Here is a 14503-nt window from a genome sequence, read left to right on the forward strand (position 1 = left end):
TTCCTCCCACAGTCCTCCCACAAATATGTGTAAGTTGGGTGAATTAGCCATGTTAAATTGCCCATAGTGTTCAGAGATGTATAGGTAAGGTGCATTAGTCAGGGGAAATGTAAAGTAATAGAGTAGGAGAATGGAACTGGGAGGGTTACTCTTTGAAGGATCAATGTGAATTTGTTGGGCCAAATGGTCTGTTTCCACATTGTAGGGATTCTATGCTCAGTCTTGCAGGTCAAGTGCAAGCAGTTATTAGGTGAGTCAGGCAGGTTGCTGTTGAAACACTAGACTGGGGGCTGGGCCAATGTTTTGGATGGATTCAGTACGATGGAAGTGGCTGGAAGAACAGTTATTATTGATACAGGTGCAGGGACCATAACCTCATCACCTCAGGGGATCTCCCATCCACCGCCTCCAATCTCATAGTCCCACAACCCCGCACCGCCCTTTTCTACCTCCTGCCCAAAATCCACAAACCTGACTGCCCCGGCCGACACATTGTCTCAGCCTGCTCCTGCCCCACCGAACTCATCTCTGCATACCTCAACACTGTCCTGTCCCCCTTAGTCCAAGAACTCCCCACCTACATTTGGGCCACCACCCACGGCCTCCACCTCCTTCTTGATTTTCACTTCCCCGGCGCCCAATGCCTTATCTTCACGATGGACATCCAGTCCATATATACTTCCATCCGCCATCACGAAGGCCTCCAAGCCCTCCACTTCTTCCTCCCCTGCCGACCCAACCAGTACCCTTCCACTGACACCCTCCTTCGACTGACTGAACTGGTCCTCACTCTTAATAACGTCTCCTTCCAATCCTCCCACTTCCTCCAAACCAAAGGATGAGCCATGGGCACCCGCATGGACCCCAGCTATGCCTGCCTCTTCGGAGGATATGTGGAACAGTCCATCTTCTGCAGCTACACTGGCACCACCCCCACCTTTTCCTCCGCTACATCGATGACTGTATCGGCGCTACCTCATGCTCCCACGAGGAGGTTGAACAGTTCATCCACTTTACTAACACCTTCCACCCCGACTTCAAATTTACTTGGACCGTCTCAGACTCCTCCCTCCCCTTCCTAGACCTCTCCATTTCTATCTCGGGCAACCAACTCAACACATTTACTACAAACTGACCGACTCCCACAGCTACCTAGATTACACCTCCTCCCACCCTGCCCCCTGTAAAAACGCCATCCCATATTCCCAATTCCTTCGCCTCCGCCGCATCTGCTCCCAGGAGGACCAATTCCAATACCGAACAACCCAGATGGCCTCCTTCTTCAAAGACCGCAATTTCCCCTCCGACGTGATCGACGATGCTCTCCACCGCATCTCCTCCATTTCCTGCACCTCTGCCCTTGAACCCCACCCCTCCAATTGCCACCAGGACAGAACCACACTGGTCCTCACCTTCCACCCCACCAACCTCCGGATACATTGTATCATCCTCCGTCACTTCCGCCACCTCCAAATAGACCCCACCACCAGGGATATATTTCCCTCCCCACCCCTATCAGCGTTCCGGAGAGACCACTCCCTCTGCAACTCCCTCGTCAGGTCCACACCCCCCACCAATCCAACCTCCACTCCCGGCACCTTCCCCTGCAACCGCAAGAAGTCCAAAACTTGCACCCACACCTCCCCCCTCACCTACCTCCAAGGCCCCAATGGATCCTTCCATATCCGTCACAAATTCACCTGCACCTCCACACACATCATTTACTGTATCCGCTGCACCCAATGTGGTCCCCTCTACATTGGGGAGACAGGCTGCCTACTTGCGGAACGTTTCAAGGAACACCTCTGGGACACCAACCCAACCACCCCGTGACTGAACATTTAACTCCCCCTCCCACTCCGCCAAGGACATGCAGGTCTTTGGCCTCCTCCATCACCAGACCCTGGCCACACGACGCCTGGAGGAAGAGCACCTCATCTTCCACCTAGCAACCCTCCAAACCACAAGGGATGAATGTAGATTTCTCCAGCTTCCTCATTTCCTCTCCCCCCACCTTATCTCAGTCCCAGTCCCCGGATTCAGCACCGCCCTCTTGACCTGCAATCTTCTTCCCAACCTCTCCGCCCCCACCCCCTCTCCGGCCTATCACCCTCACCCTCACCCTCACCTCCTTCCACCTACCGTATTCCCAGCACCCCTCTCCCAAATTCCCCCCCACCCGATCTTTTATCTCAGCCAGCTTGGCACATCAGCCTCATTCCTGAAGAAGGGCTTATGCCCGAAGCGTCGATTCTCCTGCTCCTCGGATGCTGCCTGGCCTGCTGCACTTTTCCAGCACCACACTTTTCAACAGGGGAGGTGGTGTGGTGCACCCAGTGAGTGAGAAGGAAGTGCAGAGGACAAGAAGGGTTAGTAGTTTGCAATCCCCTCCAACACCAGCACATCCTTCCTTAGATACACGGTCTAAAATGCTCACAATATTCCAAATGCGGTCTGACTAGAGCATTATACAGTCTCAGCAGTATATCTCTCTTTTGTATTCTAGCCCCCTCAAAATGAATGCTAACATTGCAACTGCTTTCCTATCTACCATCTGCACATTAACCTTGACAGAATCCTGAACTAGGACTCCCAAGTCACTTTGCACTTCAGATTTCTGAAGCCTTTCCTATTTGGAAAATAGTCTATGCCTCTGTTCCTCCAACCAAAGTGCATAACCTCACATTTTCCCAGATTGCATTCCATCTGCCATTTCTTTGCACACCTACCTAGCCAGTCTGAGTCCTTCTGCAGCCTCACTGCTTCCTCAATACAATTTGTCCTCCAACTAACATACTGTTGTCTGCAAACTTAGTAATGATGCCCTCAGTTCCTCCATCCCAATCATTAATGTATAACGTGAATCATTGTGGTCCCAACACTGACCCCTGCAGAACTCCACTAGTCACCTACTGCCAACCTGGAAAAGACCCCTTTATGCCCATTCTCTGCTTTCTGACAGTCAGCCAAGCTTCTATCCATGTCAGTACCTTACCCCTAAAGCCATAAGCTCTTACCTTATTTCGCAGTCTCCTAATGGCAACTTGTCAAAGGCCATCTGGAAATCCAAATAGATCATGCACTTTGTCTCTTCATCTAACTTGCTCATTATCCCCATTAAAGAATTCTAGCAGATTTGTCAGGCATAACCGCCCCTTGATGATGCCGTGCTGACTCAGCCCCATTTACCATGGATTTCTAAGTATTCCGCAATGTCATCCTTAGTAATGGACTTTGAAACATTATCAATGACCAAGGTCAGATTAATTGGCCTGTTATTTCCCGTCTTCTGCCTCCCTCCTTTCTTACACAAGGGTGTTTCCTTAGCCATGAGGTCAGCCTCTGACACAGATTTGCCTTGTCCCAGTTCCATTCTCCATGAGTGCCAAAGGATACAGCAGGCAAATTCAAGTGTAATGAAAAGTGGCAGCTGTTATGTATGCGTACATAACTGCACTTTCCTTTCAAGCAGTAAAAATGGACAGCTCATCCAGGGCAGGGTATATTTTATTTTTGATTCAAGAATATGGTACAAGCACAGTTGTGCTTCAGCCTCCTTAACCCCCAGAGTGGATTTGCAAAAATAACACTGAAAGGTGTACTTTTTCATACAGCTTGATGTGCTCAGTAATCTGCATCTCTTTTGACCAACAAAGTGTGTACGTCTCTATTGTCCGCAAATTAGTGTGAAGGGTAATTTTCTGTACTGGTACCACTGCTTCACATATTTTGAAGAACACTTGAAAATACATTGCACGATAAACAGCAAAGCATCCTGAACTGCGAGCTTAAGGAGCTGATGGGCTGGAAGGGAAACTGCCAAAAGGCATAACTTTTCCTGAAAAAAAAGATACAAAAAAAAGTTTAACAGTGCACTGGAAATATACAGGCACAAAAACACATTCATGTTTTTCCCCACTCTTCCTGTGATTTTTTTTCAAGGAGTACATTTTGATTTCTGGTGGCTCCATTTTCATTCTCCCTAACTCATTTATTAAGTCATGCCATCACGTATTTACAACTGTGATGCAAACTGTGGTATTTACATGATTTGGAGATGCCGGTGTTGGACTGGGGTGTACAAAGTTAAAAATCACACAACACCAGGTTATAGTCCAACAGGTTTAAATTGGAAGCACTAGCTTTCGGAGAGTCGTTCCTTCATCCTGATGAAGGAGCGTCGCTCCGAAAGCTAGTGTGCTTCCAATTAAACCTGTTGGACTATAAACTGGCGTTGTGTGATCTTTAACATGGTATTTGCAGGTTATCTATTTTCATCTTAGTTACTTAAAGATTGGATTTCTGATTTTGTGTTAGTAACTGATAAATTTTTTTTCATGTCTGAAGTTTATTATTAACACAGAAAATCAGAGCAGGCGTAGACCATTTGACCCCCTCTTTCAGTATGATCATGGCTGATCATCAATCTTAATATTCCAGTCCCACTCTCTTTCCAGATCCCTTGATCCCTTTTACCTGTCAGCATTTCTGCATCCATGGTGACTCATTTTGGAAATAGAGAGTTCTGAGATATGTGTGTTTTTCTGAGCTTAAGGGCAACACCACTATCTGAGTGAGAGAAAATTCTGGTTTCACTTTTGATTTTAAGTGGGTTGGTCCTGTGAAGACCTTGGAACAGAATGGGTGGATACAGCAATGTTCCTGAGCAGGTCATGACAGATACAGTGAATTAGATTACTCTAGAGTGAAGTGTTAGTGTCAGTCCCAGACCAGATATGTGGGGATGAAATGTTGAGAGTTTGCTAACAAAACATGACAGCCAAGAAAGAACATTGAATTATTTGTGGGGGAAACACAACACAATTAGTTTCTGGTATGATACAGTGCCATGACAGGTAAATTTAAGTACAGACATTCAGACATGGGATTCTGTATTTGGGCTACTTATGTGAGATTTTTGCAGTTCATATTTTATTTCATTTTTCAAAATTTACTATATTTCAGAAAAACATTTTCCTCACCAAACCAAAAAGATTATTCCTGTCATATTTGATAACACATTTTACTGTTTCTATTAAGAGACTGCATGCATTAATCTAAAAATCACACAACACCAGGTTATAGTCCAACAGGTTTAATTGGAAGCACACTAGCTTTCGGAGCGACGCTCCTTCATCAGGTGATTGTCCTTCTGCCAAGACAATCACCTGATGAAGGAGCATCGCTCTGAAAGCTGGTGTGCTTCCAATTAAACCTGTTGGACTATAGCCTGGTGTTATGTGATTTTTAACTTTGTACACCCCAGTCCAACACCGGCATCTCCAAATCATGCATTAATCTAAGATTTGCGCTAATAGAATCCCTACAGTGGGTAAACAGGTTATTTGGCTCATCGAGTCTACATCAACCCACCAAAGAGAATCCCACCCAAATCCAGCCCCTAACCTATCCTCATAACCCTGCATTTACACCCTGGCTAATCCACCTAGCCTGCACATCTTTGGACTGTGAGAGGAAACCGGAGCACCTGGAGGAAATTCACACAGACACGGGGAGAATGTGCAAACTCCACACAGAGAGTCACCCGAGGCTGGAATTGAACTCGGCACTGTGAAGCAATAGTGTTACCCACTGTGCCACCATGTACTGACATTATGCTTTAATTAGTGCTTAACATAAGGCATAGCAGTAGAAATAGGCTAATCAGCCAATGAATCTACTCTGCCATTCAATGAAATTATGGATAATTTGATAATCTTCAACTCCACTTTTCTACCTTTTCCTCTAAACCCTTGGACCAGTCACTGATCAAAAATCTGTCTTTCTGGGCCTTGAATATTCTTAATGATCCAGCCTCAATAAGCCTTGTAGTGGAAGATTCCAGAGAGTAACTACCTTCTGCCAAAAGAAAATCCTCCTTATTTGCCTTTTAAAATGACCCCTCACTCTGAGATTGTGCCTCTCTGGTCCCAGACTCTCCCACAGGAGAAGAGAACCTCTCAGCATCTACCATGCCTTGTATTGTGTATGGTTCAATAAGGCTGCCTCTTATTCTCCTAAAGTCTAATGAGCACAGGTCCAAGCTACTCAGCTTCTCCTCCATATTCAGGATCAACCTATTGAACCTTCTCTGGACTGCCTGCAATGCCAGCAGATCTTTCTTTAGATATGGAGACCAAAACTGTTCGCAATGAGCCAGCTGTGGGCTAACTAATGCCTTGTACAGTTTTAGCAAGTCTTCTTTATTTTTATGCTCCATTTTCTTTGAAATAAAGGCAAATATTCCATTTCCAAATATTCTCATTCTGAAGAAGAGTTAATACCCAAAATGTTGACTTCTCCACCTCCTGATGCTGCCTGGCTTACTCTGTTCTTCCAGCCTCCTGTTTGTCTACTTTGGATTTCAGTGTCTGTAACTTTTTTTGTATCTTTCCCTTTGCCATACCTACGAACCACTGAACTTGAATGTGAGCTTTTTGTAATGCATGACTAAGGACCCAACAGGCTGCAGCATTCTGGGTTATTTAAATCATATCAGTTCCACTTTGCTTCCAGCTAACATACTTAACCTCAGGCTTTCCCACATTGTATTCCATCTCTAAGTTTTTGCCCACCCACTTAACGCGTCTACATCCCTCTGTCGACTCTTTGTCCTCACTACTTGCCTTCCCACTTATGTTTCTGTCATCCGTAAACTTGGCCAAAGTATATTTACTTCCCTTAGTGCAAATCATTAACATATCTTACCTCAGCAGAAGGTACGCAACTTGAAGTAAAGTGGTGGAAAAATGACAGTTTCTGTAACAGGGGATTGGTTTCTTCTGGGATGCCAAATTCTAAACATTCATTCATTAGGATGATGAACCTACAAAATCACAGATGGAAGAATGTTTGTCTATGTATCAATGTATATAATATTTTAATTTTTGTTTCAAGAAAGCTAAATTGAATTTAAAGTTTGATTGATAATAAGTGCAATATTGTTAAGTCAGAAGTTAAGTCTGGTTGTATATGTGAAATGATGCTCCAGCATAGAACAGACTTTTGGGTAATACATGATCGCACGGTTGACTAGATGAGGGATGTCTCTGTTATAAGTGTGTATATCTCTGTATAACTCCCTCTCAATTTGTCTGACATTATCATTATATACCTCAACTCTGCAAGCATAAATTCTTAACTGAGGAAGAGGGTCTTGTTAAGGAGAATATTTGCTCCTGTTTGTTCTCAATTTCATTCCACTGTCGGCATTAACCACAGTCAGGGCTATTATCACCAGAAATAGAATGGAGGCAACCATAGGATCTGTGGAAAATTCACCAAAGGTCCTCAGACAGCACCTTCCAAATAAATAGCAACTTCCATCTAGAAAAATAAAGGCAGCAGATACATGGGAATACCACCAGGTGCAAGCTCCCCTCCAAGCCATTCACCATCCTGACTTGGAAATACATCGCTGTTCCTTCGCTGTCACTCAGTCAAAATTCTAGAATTCCCTCCTTCAGGGCATTGTGGGGAACCCACAGCATGTGAACTGCGGCAGTTCAATAAGATAGCTCTCCACCACCTTCTTAAGGGCAACTAAGGCTGTGCAATAAATGCTGGCCAGCCAGCGATGCCCATAACCCATGAATAAATGAAAACAAAAAGCCGTCAGCTGTGGAATCAAAATGTGAGAAAATCCCGTCTCAGTTAGCCAAAACCTTCCCAGTTTTAAGACAGCAACAACACACAAAAAAACTTTCTAACCCTTAGCCCTCCCACGCCCCCATGCCCAATTCATGCCATCTGATGCCCCCATCTATTCTCACCAATGGCTTCTCACACTATCCATGCCAGCTATGTCCCTTACCCATTTCTTCTGGTCCTTTATAACAATTACGCAACGGTGTCAACTCATGCCAGCCTCTGTTCCCCACCACTCTTTACCCTTATATCTTTGCCCTTATGCCAACTCACCCATTGGTAGACCTTAGGATCCAAGCTATGATAAAATGAAACTCTAATTATCCACTAATGACTTCGCTATTTTAAATAAAACGTTCATTAATAAAAACCCCATTCAATACATTTAAATTCCTTCAAGAATATAATCTCTTATAGGAACAACATTGCATTCATGTACAAAATACTTCATAAAATATAATTGTTTTCATAACCTCACACCAAACTGTCAATCAACTGAGAACTTAGATGTTCCCCCTATTGGTGCTATGTTGTGGAATTATGTTGGATGAATAACCCTCAGGCAAACAGACAGTTTTGTGAAATTGTTCGCATTATTTGCTTAGATGTAGAATCATAGAGGTCTACAGCATGGGAAAGGTCCTTTGGTTAATCAAGTTTGCATCAGTCAAAAGTAACAACTTAGATATCCTAAGTTATCTAAATTAGCAAAGTTATCAATTTGCTAAAACTTGGCCTATAGCCTTGTCAGATTGTCTTTTTTCCAAAAATATAAAACAGCCGAGGGACTTAAATGCCTTTGCATCTTTACAGTCCCAACAAGTCCACTTTCACACAAATTCATCTCGATTACTAACAATCGCAAAGTTAACCTGTGCTTTCCTTGGCACTATCCAACATCCTTTACCTCTCCATGAGGGTACCCAACCTCTCCAAGTGACTCTGGTAGCATTGGGCATTTTGTTAAAATGCTGTACTTTAATAGGTGCAGTTGCCTCCAATAACTACTGCTATGGAAGCTACAACCAGCCACCAATCCCTCCCATGAGAATAGTGCAGCCTGGATTTCAGGGCAGGACCTCTGGCATTGTGACTCCAGAACCATTTTAGCGACATGGAAAACCTGTACCACACACACAATTTCAGGCTAGATGATCTGCAGTGAGAAATCTGGTGAAACAATGGAATTGAAAATTCGATTGGACTGGTTGCAGCAATGGAATTTCAGACTCAGAGGTCCTTAAGATTTCTGCTTTTTGCCATACAAACCCAATTAGTTCAGACTGATGCCATCAAGTCTGTGGATACCAATGATCACATGGAAAATGAAGGTGCTCACAGCAATCCAGCAATTTGTACACCGAAGGATTGCACTGCAATAAATAGTTCAGTGGTGTAAAACCGGATTGCCCCCCTCCCCCCATCAAGACAGCAGCATTTGTGCCACCACCACTGCCAATCATGGATGCCCTTGCTTTGCTTGTCACCCAGACATCACAGAACTACTGCCAAATATGGAAAGGTGCTGCCATCCAAATCCAACCCCTGGAGGCATGAGCTGTTCAAGAGGTTTGGTACAACCATCTGCTGTCTTCGCCACTGAAAGTCAACAGCTCCCCTCTAATCGTGCTGAAGCCTCAAACATAGTACAATAAGTAGCACTAGGCCTGGCAAAAATACCCATAGGATATACAGTAAGGGAATACACAAGTGATAAGTTGAGCATTGTCTGTATGACTGAAATGAAGTTTTATTGATAGCTTTTTTTTCTGTGATGACTTTGACCAAGAGGATCTGTGATGATCCAAGGAGAGATAGAAAAGTGTGGAATCATGAAATAGCAGTGCAGTGGAGATAAGGAGATTTTAGGAGAATTGCAAGCTGGTTAGGTACACATTGATTGCCCGGAGGAAGTGCAGTTATCATCAGTTTCTCGTCCTTTCCAGCTTTCCTTCCTTCTCCTCCTGTTGCTCTCCACCATCCTGATGTCCAGCTGAAGTCTGGCTGTCCAGTCCTGCACCCTCGTGGTTATAGAGGAGACTACAGTCTCTGAGACACGCTCTGGAGAGGGCTTGGCTGGAGAGATTCAGACAAAGATCCACTGACTTGGAATGCTGACTGCATTGCCTCCAACATCCCTGGGGGTAATATGCCTCTCATACCAGCATTTCTACCCTTGGTGAAGAGATGAATAAGAGCCCTGAAGCACATGTCAGGCGAGTTCCTGAGCTGTGAGCTTCTTGTTTATCTTGGTGGTTCAGTTATTTGGGGTGAAGCTTCCTGGCCTGGAGGTGAAAGCATTGTGGCTGCTGCAGGGATAGCAATCAACATGACCTTCTGTGACTGACTGTGCACTAACCTGCACATTATAGGGAGCAGTAGCTCACAGTTGCTTTACATTTGCTCAGTGATATATAGGGTTCGCTGTGCCACGCACATACAATCATTGCCTATACCCCAACCTTGCACCATTGGGTATCCTGCCATCTTAAAGGCATAAGCTCACGCCTCTTTGTTCTCTATAGCTAGTGAGAAAGTGATCAATTTCTATCTATCTTCTGGCACGCAGGAGCTCCATGCAGTGCTGCACAATGAACTATCCTACGTTAGCAAAGCTGCTTACTTTCACCTGGAAGGATTCACAAAAGATGGAATCTCAGAGGTCACTGCAGTGTGGGTTATCATGCCACTGCCACCTGACAATGATTAATGCTTGTTAAGTTCCTTGTTGTTGACCCATCTTGCCTCATTAACATTCCGCTTCTGATCTTACCAACCTTGCCAATAAACTGGCCACTAGGAAAATCAGATGTGGGATCCAGACATTCACCGATCCCTATCCACCCTCCTGACATCTCAACAATGCCCTGGCATTGCTCTCTGGAAGGGTCGATTTGCCCAGCAGGACTGCTCACTTGCCCTCTCAGTGTGCATTCACTAGCACCTACCACATTGTCCGCAGCATGCATGCCTTAGAGATGCCTTGTAATGTCAATTGGTGGAGTCACATAGCTGGGTGAGTGGTCATGCTGCTCAGCAGTCCTGAGATGAGGAGATGGTCTGCATGTTGTCATATGGCAATTTGAATGTCATGTCATGCTGCAGCAATGCTTATACCTAACATGAAGCATACCTGCAGCCAGCAGTCTGCCATGTCCCAAAGTCACTCCTCAATGACATCCATGGGAGGCTCATCAAACAGGGTTAGTCAAGGGCAGCCTCCTATACTGGTCCAGCACTTTGGCCACAGTCAGGGGCGTTGTCTCCCTCTCCACTCCAGGGAGCAGGCCAGGATTAGTCTCATATTTCCATAGGGGCCAGTCCTGGAGTGAGGGGAGATCCAAGTGTGGACATGTGGAGTTGGCAGTCAGAGGTCTGGGCAGCTCTTGGCTGGATAATGAGATCACTCAAGGAGGTAGGCCATAGTCATCCTGTCGGGTCAGACCACAGAAAATAAGAGGGAACATGGGGACGACGAGGGGGAAAAGACTGTCAGCCCACACTCTGTGCTTATGGATCCCACTTAGGGGACATTCCCTGTGTTTCTATTGGGTATAGGGAGTAGCTCCTTCCAATGCCTCAACATTGTCATCTTCAATGGTTGAGGACATGTTTTCTGGAGCAGATGGGCTATTCTCTGCAGATCTCCATGGGAGGATTTATGCACCAGAACAGTGATTTTTTTTAAAAGAATGTTAACAGACATAGACTAACAGGTGGCCTGCTAGTCCCTAATTACATTTTCTGATTCACCAAAGATAATCCTTTTAAGATTAATCTCCTTTGTGTCCTCAGATGCCAAACTCTTATAGAAAATAGCATTTGATTAATAGTCTGGCACCTCCAGGGACCATTAATTGATCAGAATTCATAATTAGTCCAACTGAGCCCACGGCTTGCACTTATAGTCTACAAGGAATCAATACACATGTTATGCTTCACTACATCAGTGAGAATGCATTAGCATCAATTCAACCCCTTGTCTTCCTATAGAATCATAGAGATCTATAACACACTAAAAGGCCCTTCAGCCCATCACGTCTGCACAACCAGCCACCTATTAAGTTGTATTATGTTGTATGTAAGACCCAAAAGGATTCCAAGGTACCAATAGGTGTGTGTGAACCAGATACAGAACTGCATGTACTTACACATGCTAAGCCTGATGAATAGTACCATGCATTGCTGGCTCATGAATATAACTCTTATGCAGCAGGATGGTTCATTTGTAAAGTGCTCTTGTTACCTTCATGGCCACAAACAAGGCAATATCCTGATCAAACAGACTGCACATCAGGCCTCAATCACTGGCTTATTTCTTTAATGGGATCAGGGGCCTTCAGACCCTGTACATAGAAAAATATCCGTGTAGAACATTCAAGGTTGGGAGACTCTATCAAGTAAACACCTGTGAGTTATGGAATACATGTGTGCGGAATGCTGCACTCTTTCTATCATCTATCCTTTCCTTTTGAATGTTTTCTTTGTCCTGCTTCTGACAATAGAGGAACAGTGACATATTCAGAGAAAAATCCATTATTTCATGATTTGGTGTTCCCTTTAAATTCTCAGCAAATTTTCTTTGCTATCTTTAAATATGCCTTAGTGTCTGCATTCTGGAAATGACACCCAATGAGGGAATACACAGCTAAGCATCATCGCCACCTTTATTGTGGTGGTGACGTAAATGGGCAGGAAAGGTTCTGTGGGTACTTTACACCTCACCGTTTCAGTTAGGTGCGGTAGGCCCACACTTGATTGATGGTTCAGGACCACAGGTGAGTATGGGTGAGAACTCATGGTGGCCATTCTGCAGAACCGGTGTTCAGAGAAAGCCCACAATCCCCTGCAAATCATAAAACATGTCAAAACAGCCTGAAATTTGGCTGGGCTTCTCTTCAAAAAGGCAAAAATTACAGGTCATTGATGTAAGTCAATTATGAAAATAAAATGTAACAATGCAAACTATTTACTGATTACAAATATAATGCCATAACTGTCAAGATCTTTAACAAGCTATTTAAGAAACTATTATCAGAGGAGTTCCTCCATTAAGCTTGATGAATACGCATGAGAAGAAAGCTCACCAAAGGGGTGGGTGCTTGGGTGGTTCTAGAACCTTAGTGTCATGATCGATTGAATCGATCATCGTTCCAAAGTCCACTTCACGGCTAATATCAAGGAGCTGTAGAATGGCGCCCATTCTGATCTTACGATTTCTGTATAAATTAGAAATAAAATTTATATCAATATTGAGAACATTAAACAGCATTAACTTCTTGAAGTATCTTTTCTGCTCCCCACCAGCCCCCCCCCAACCCCCCCAAAGGATGGAAAGGCTTCTTAATTCTATCTGCTGACTGGCTGAATGCGTAAGAACAGCTAGATTTCTGGGTGGGCTTGATTTTTCAACTTGTCTGTTGACGTAGTATCCAGCTGCTGAAATCAAGAGCTCTCCCTTGGATGCCTATGGACCTCTCAATGTGATTTTCAAATGGATGTCAATAGACATGCAGCTTTCCTGGGAAAATCCTTGCAAAAAGGTGCTCCAGATCATGGCTTAAGCACAGAAATCAAGGCGACAATCCAGTCCAGTATTAAGAGAGTACCGCAAGTTCAGTGGTGTTGTCTTTCAGATGAGATGGTAAACTAAAGGCCCATTGGCCTTTAAGGGTGGATGGAAAACGATGCCCCGGAACTATTTCTAGAAGATCAAAGGGAGTTACCCACATTGTCCTGACCAATTAATTAGCCCTCGATTGTCAACCATTCAGCCAGAAGAGACGATGATAGGCAGGCAGTGAATTGAGGTTGGGTTTATTCAAATGGTGCACATACAGAAGCAGGTTCTGCCATAAGTGCCATTTTGGATTACAGCTGTTGGCATTGGTGCCTGTTGCCCAGCCACTCTAGCCATTGTGATGGTGCACATCAGCTCACAGGAGGTGTCAACTGATAACTCCAAGGTCTGATCATTAATATTTATGGCTTTCAAACCATGCCAACAAGCATCCTGGAAATCTGCACACATGCCTGAACTCTGTTTGATGCATGTTAATAAACCAGAGAGCTGTATCTTTGAAAGAACTACTGGTTTGTGATTTTGTGCTGCTAGGATATATTCATAATGTCACCAGATGGCCTCCTTCTTTAGAGACCGCAATTTCCCTTCCCACGTGGTTAAAGATGCCCTCCAATGCATCTCGTCCATATCCCGCACCTCCGCCCTCAGACCCCACCCCTCCAACCATAACAAGGACAGAACGCCCCTGGTGCTCACCTTCCACCCTACAAACCTTCGCATAAACCAAATCATCTGCCGACATTTCCGCCACCTCCAAAAAGAACCCACCACCAGGGATATATTTCCCTCCCACCCTTTTCTGCCTTCCGCAAAGACCGTTCCCTCTGTGACTACCTGGTCAGGTTCACGCCCCACCTACGCCCCACCTACAACCCACCTTCCCATCCTGGCACCTTCCCCTGCCACCGCAGGAATTGCAAAACCTGTGCCCACACCTCCTCCCTCACCTCCATCCAAGGCCCTAAAGGAGCCTTCCACATCCATCAATGTTTTACCTGCACATCCACCAATATCATTTATTGTATCCTTTGCTCCCGATGCAGTCTCCTCTACATTGGGGAAACTGGACGCCTCCTAGCAGAGCACTTTAGGGAACATCTCCGGGACACCCGCACCAATCAACCACACCGCCCTGTGGCCCAACATTTCAACTCCCCCTCCCATTCTGCCGAGGACATGGAGGTCCTGGGCCTCCTTCACTGCCGCTCCCTCACCACCAGACGCCTGGAGGAAGAACGCCTCATCTTCCGCCTCGGAACACTTCAACCCCAG

The 14503-nt window shown here is 45.0% G+C and overlaps 1 protein-coding gene across 1 annotated transcript in view; it reads right to left on the reverse strand.

Annotated features, from left to right (window-relative positions):
- Positions 1 to 3629: 3629 nt before the first annotated feature.
- LOC140465127 (uncharacterized) overlaps positions 3630 to 14503 on the reverse strand; it is a 77833-nt gene continuing 66959 nt past the window's right edge. The window contains exons 15-17 of the mRNA XM_072560992.1: positions 12735 to 12866; positions 6709 to 6826; positions 3630 to 3838 (exon numbers count right to left, since the gene is read on the reverse strand). Coding sequence (XP_072417093.1) covers positions 3668 to 3838; positions 6709 to 6826; positions 12735 to 12866 — 421 coding nt within the window. The 3' untranslated portion in view covers positions 3630 to 3667. The remainder of the gene's footprint in view (positions 3839 to 6708; positions 6827 to 12734; positions 12867 to 14503) is intronic.

Source organism: Chiloscyllium punctatum, chromosome 41 (assembly GCF_047496795.1).
Source record: "Chiloscyllium punctatum isolate Juve2018m chromosome 41, sChiPun1.3, whole genome shotgun sequence".
Taxonomy (NCBI): Eukaryota; Metazoa; Chordata; class Chondrichthyes; order Orectolobiformes; family Hemiscylliidae; genus Chiloscyllium; species Chiloscyllium punctatum.